The sequence below is a fragment of the Malurus melanocephalus genome, unplaced genomic scaffold, assembly GCF_030028575.1.
Source record: "Malurus melanocephalus ecotype Western Australia unplaced genomic scaffold, MMel_1.1 scaffold_1507, whole genome shotgun sequence".
NCBI classification, from domain to species: Eukaryota; Metazoa; Chordata; class Aves; order Passeriformes; family Maluridae; genus Malurus; species Malurus melanocephalus.
The window spans coordinates 22,289-27,678 of record NW_026624739.1 but is presented as its reverse complement, the minus strand read 5'-3'; the positions used below and the strand labels follow the sequence as shown (position 1 = coordinate 27,678).

Below are 5,390 nucleotides of genomic sequence, written 5' to 3'. Positions count from 1 at the left end.
GCTTCAGCTGAGCCTTGTTTAGGCATCAAGGCAGGACAGGCTCCTGCCATCCCAACAGCAACACCCACCCATCCAGCCCCCATCCCTGGGTGCCTCTGGACCCTAAAAATCTCCCCAAAAAGCCTCGGGGACCCCACTCACCAGCTTGTTCTCGATCAGGTCGCACACCACCTTGTTGTTGAAGTACTGGATCTGTGTCCACTTGATGCCCTCCTGCACGTATTCCTCCTGGGGGCACGGGGACAGCCGGGTGGGCACCGAGCCCTGGCATGAGCTRCAGCCCCCTGCTCCAGCCATGGTGAGGTGGGGGGACAGGAATTGGGGTGCTGKCACAGCCCCCCAGCCCAGCCCCCCGTACCTGCTCCGCCTTCAGGGTCAGCTCGATGAAGATCTGCTGCAGCTTCTCGTTCACAAAATTGATGCAGAACTGCTCAAAGCCGTTTTTCTGCACGAGAGGTGGAAGAGGAAACAGCACTGAGTTTTCTTCTCTCTTCCCCAGCCAGGAAACCGAAAAGATCTGGGGACCTTCTTGGGGCCACTCTGCTGTCCCTGCTGTGGGATCAGGGCAGGACATCCCACAGCTCAGCTGCACGCACCTGGAAGATCTCGAAGCCGTAGATGTCCAGCACCCCAACGCTGTACTCCTCGTACGGCTTCTGCATCGCCCGGTTGATGGCCTGAGGGGACAGAGGGGACAGTGTGGGCATTGGTCAGTGGGAAGGGGTGACCATTCCCTCTCAGGCCACCCCAGGGGCCCACGCACCTCCACAAGGAAGTCAAAGACGCGGGCGTAGAGCCCCTTGGCCAGGGCGTCGCGGGTGTAGGCCGCCTGCTCCACGTTGAGGGTGACGGTGATGGACTCGGAGCGGCCGCCCCACTTGCTGTCCATCTTCCTGCTGGTCACCTTCTCGTTGAGGCGCTCCTGGTCCACCCCCAGCAGGTAGGCGGGGAAGGCCAGGGCTGGGAAGAGCAGGGCTGGTCAAGGGCGTGTTCTGCCAGTCCCACGCTGTCCAGAACCCTAACCCGAAACCTAACCCTAATCCTAACCCTAACTCTAAGCCTAACAGTAAACCTACCCCTAACTCTAACCCGAACACTAACCCTAACTCTAACATTAACCCAAAACCCTAACTCTAAACCTAACTCKAAYCCTAACACTAACCCTAACATTAACCCAAAAACCTAACTCTAACTCTACACCTAACTGTAACCCTAACCCTAACTCGAATTCTAACCCTAAATCTAACTCGAATTCTAACCCTAACCCTAAACCTAAGCCTAACCCTAACCCTAACCATAAACTTAACCCTAACCCTAGCTCTAACCCTAACACTAACCCTAACCCTAACCCTAAATCTAACCTGAATTCTAAGCCTAAACCTAAACCTAAGCCTAACCCTAACCCTACCCTAACCCTAACCGTAACCCTAAACCTAAACTTAACCCTAACCGTAACCCTAAACCTAAACTTAACCCTAACCCTAACTCTAACCCTAACCCTAACCCCATCTGAGCATGAAGGATGGCAGTGGGACAACGAGATGGTTCAGGGACAAGTGAGACAGAGGACATGGGACGGGTCCTTCCTGTCCCCAAGGTGCCACCTGCCACCTGTCCTGTGGCTGATCAACACATTCTCTCCATTCCCTCTGTGTGGGGCAGGTGTTCTCCCTATTCCCGAGGGTCCCCATGACCGTCCCCACGCGTCCCCTGCAGCTCATGGCCACTCACAGTCGGGGTTCTCCACGCGGGCGTAGTTCCCCTCCTCACGGAAGCCGATGTTTCCCAGGTGCAGGATGCCCGCCACGATCTGCAGCACCAGCTGCTGGTCCTCGCCACGGATTCCGATCACCTGCATGGCGTTCTGGGGGCGTGGGGACCCCGTGAGCCCCCTCTGCCCGGCCCTGGGAGTTTTGGGGACACCCCAGTGGGGCACTCACTCACCATGGTCTCATGGAAGTCGCTGCGGTCGTCGGTGCCCTCCACCTGGTAGGTGTCGGTCTGGTTCAGGTAGAAGTAATAATCGGGGCTCATGATGCCCAAATTCTGCCGCTGCTCTTGGGACGCCCCTGCGAGGAGCTGGGAGGGGACAGGGGGCTGTGGTCACCCAGCTCGCCATGTCCTGCCCTGTGGCCCCACGTATTTGGGGTCACTCAGCTCCCCGTGTCCTCCCCTGCAGCCCCAGGGATTTGGGGTCACCCAGCTCACCGTGTCCTCCCCTGTGGCCCCAGGGATTTGGGGTCACCCAGCTCGCCATGTCCTGCCCTGTGGCCCCACGTATTTGGGGTCACCCAGCTCCCCGTGTCCTCCCCTGCAGCCCCAGGGATCTGGGGTCACCCAGCTCGCCATGTCCTGCACTGCTGCCCCAGGGATTTGGGGTCACCCAGCTTGCCATGTCCTCCCCTGTGGCCCCAGGGATTTGGGGTCACCCAGCTCACCATGTCCTCCCCTGTGGCCCCAGGGATTTGGGGTCACCCAGCTCCCCGTGTCCTCCCCTGCAGCCCCAGGGATTTGGGGTCACCCAGCTCGCCATGTCCTGCCCTGTGGCCCTGTGGTTCCAGGTTGCCCCCGTACCTGGTAGTAGATGTGGAAATTCCTCTCGCACTCGTTCTGGCTCACCACGCGCGATTTCTCCAGCAGGAAGTTGGAGATCTTGCCCCCGTCGGGTTCTCCGCCCCGGCTGAACTGGATCTCGAAGTATTTTCCCTGTTCAGGCACAGATCCYGCTCAGATTTGTGGGATTCTCCCTTCCCTTCAGCCCTGGCTGCTCTCCCCCTTCTGCTGGGATGGGCAACCCCTGCTTGAAGACTTTAGGGTTTGTGTGGAGACCCCATTGCAACCCTACAACTGCCAAAAAGTGCTTGGAGCTGGGTGGGGTCAGTCTCTTCTCCCAGAAAACAGGCAAAAGGAAAAGGGGAAACAGCCTCACGCTGTCCCATGGGAGATTTAGGTTGGAAATGAGGAAAAATTCCTTTGTGGAAAGGGTGRCCGGGCACTGGAACAGACTGAGGGATTTAARAGGTGGGTGGATGTGRCACTTGGGGACAYGGTCTGGTGGTGGCCTTGGTGGCCTTGRGGAAATGGTTGGACTCGATCCTAAAGGTCAGCTTTGAACCGAGTTGATCCTGAAGGTCAGCTTGGAGCTGAATCAGTCCCAAAGGTCAGCTGTGAAACGAATTGACCCCAAAGGGCAGCTTTGAACAGATCGATCCCAAAGGTCAGCTATGAACAGATTGATCCCAAAGGTCAGCTTTGAACTGAATGGATCCCAAAGGTCAGGTTTGAACAGATCAAATCCCAAAGGTCAACTTTGAATGGATCGATCCCAAAGGTCAGCTTTGAATGGATCGATCCCAAAGGTCAGCTTAGAACCCAATCGACCCTAAAGGTCAGCTTTGAACAGATCGATCCCAAAGGTCAGCTTTGAACAGATCGATCCCAAAGGTCAGCTTTATACCAAATGGATCCCAAAGGTCAGCTTTGAATGGATCGATCCCAAAGGTCAACTTTGAACAGATCGATAGCAAAGGGCAGCTTAGAACCCAATCAACCCTAAAGGTCAGCTTTGAACTGCATGGATCCCAAAGGTCAGCTTGAAATGGATCGATCCCAAAGGTCAGCTTTATACCAAATGGATCCCAAAGGTCAGCTTTGAACAAATCGATCCCAAAGGTCATCTGTCCAGCCCAGCCAGGTCAGTGTTTCTCCCGCAGCACTGACCCCCTGTCCCGTCCTGGCACTTACGAAGCGGCTGGAGTTGTTGTTCCGGACAGTTTTGGCGTTCCCAAAGGCCTCCAGCAGCGGGTTGGACTGCAGGATGATGTCCTTCACRTGCTGGGGACAGAGCAGGGGACAGCTGAGCACAGCTCTGGGGCTGGGGACRGGGCTGGGGACAGAGCTGGGGCTTTGTCCCCAATCCCCGCGTGGCTGCCCCATGTGCCACCCTCAGCTGCGGGGTTGGGGTCAGGACGGAGAGGATGAGTTAGGAGATGAGATAATGGGTGCCACCATCAGCTGGGAGGTGACTTGATGGGTGGCAGGGGTGACAAGAGCCCTACCTGGACCTTCTCTCCGCCCCCGGACACTTTGGAGATGTASCCCATGATGTATTTGGCCGCCACCGTTTTCCCGGCGCCGCTTTCTCCGCTGCGCAAATGCCAAACAGAGCGGGTGTGAAACGGCCCCGCCAGAGCCGCCCRTCCTGGGGGCTTTGGGGGGCTCCTGGAGCGGGGCCAGAGGGTGACAGCAGGTTTTGGGGTCCGTGCCACCCCCMTGGCATGGGGGTGACCAGGGGGATTGGTGTGAGCAGAGCCTGGCTCGCTCCAGGACCCGCTGCGGGAGATGTTGGATTTTTTGTCACTTGGTTTTTAGGATTTTTRGGTCCTGGGGACGGGGGAGMTTTGGGAGTGTCAGAGGGAAGTGTCCGGCCTTGCCCCACATCCTGAGCACTGCCCTTGCGACACCGCTCCGGAAAGGGYGTTGCACAAGGTTCTGGGGTGCCCGGGGCTGTGGGGGTCCCACTGGACACCCCAAAGAGTCCTCAGACACCTCAGAGTGGGGAACCCGCTGGGCTGGGGAGGGGGTGATGGGGAAAGCAGTGACAGTGTCCCAGTGTCCCAGTGCCCCAGTGTCCCAGTGTCCCAGTGTCCCAGTGCCCCAGTGTCCCAGTGTCCCAGTGTCCAGTTTCCTAGCTGTGCCCAGTGCCCAGTGTCCCAGCTGTGCCCCAGCTGTGTCCCAATGTCCCAGCTGTGCCCCAGTGTCCCAGCTGTGTCCCAGCAGTGTCTCAGCTGTTCCCAGTGCCCCAGTCTCCTAGCTGTGTCCCAGCTGTGCCCCAGTGCCCAGTGTCCCTGTGTCCAGCTTCCCAGCTGTGGCCAGTGCCTAGTGTCCCAGCTGTATCCCTGCTGTGCCCCAGTGTCCCAGCTGTGCCCAGTGTCCCCATGCTCAGTGTCCCAGTGTGCCTCAGTGTCTCATCTGTGTCCCAGCAGTGTCCCAGCAGTGTCCCAGCTGTGCCCAGTGTCCCAGTGCCCAGTGCCCCAGCTGTACCCACTGTCCTGGTGCCCAGTGTCCCAGCTGTGCCCCAGTGTCCCAGCTGTGTCCCAGCAGTGTCCCAATGTCCCAGCTGTGCCCCAGCTGTGTCTCAGCTGTGTCCCAGCTGTGCCCAGTGTCCCAGTTGTGTCCCAGCAGTGTTCCAGCTGTGTCCAGTGTCCCAGCTGTGCCCCAGTGTCCCAGCTGTCTCCCAGCTGTGCCCCAGCAGTGTCCCAATGCCCCAGTTATGTCCCAGTTGTGTCCCAGCAGTGTTCCAGCAGTGCCCAGTGCTCCCAGTACCTGATGATGACGCACTGGTTCTCGCCGTCGATCAGCATGTTCCGGTACATGTTGTCGGTCAGCGC

The 5,390-nt window shown here is 58.3% G+C and overlaps 1 protein-coding gene across 1 annotated transcript in view; it reads right to left on the bottom strand.

The window, feature by feature from the left end:
- The window catches only part of LOC130587077 (unconventional myosin-If-like), an 11,208-nt gene that overhangs the window by 2,484 nt on the left and 3,334 nt on the right, over positions 1-5,390 (bottom strand). Inside the window, exons 3-12 of the mRNA XM_057388031.1 lie at positions 5,326-5,388; positions 4,059-4,146; positions 3,745-3,834; positions 2,575-2,706; positions 1,945-2,079; positions 1,732-1,864; positions 764-960; positions 597-677; positions 359-445; positions 118-228 (exon numbers count right to left, since the gene is read on the bottom strand). Coding sequence (XP_057244014.1) covers positions 118-228; positions 359-445; positions 597-677; positions 764-960; positions 1,732-1,864; positions 1,945-2,079; positions 2,575-2,706; positions 3,745-3,834; positions 4,059-4,146; positions 5,326-5,388 — 1,117 coding nt within the window. The remainder of the gene's footprint in view (positions 1-117; positions 229-358; positions 446-596; positions 678-763; positions 961-1,731; positions 1,865-1,944; positions 2,080-2,574; positions 2,707-3,744; positions 3,835-4,058; positions 4,147-5,325; positions 5,389-5,390) is intronic.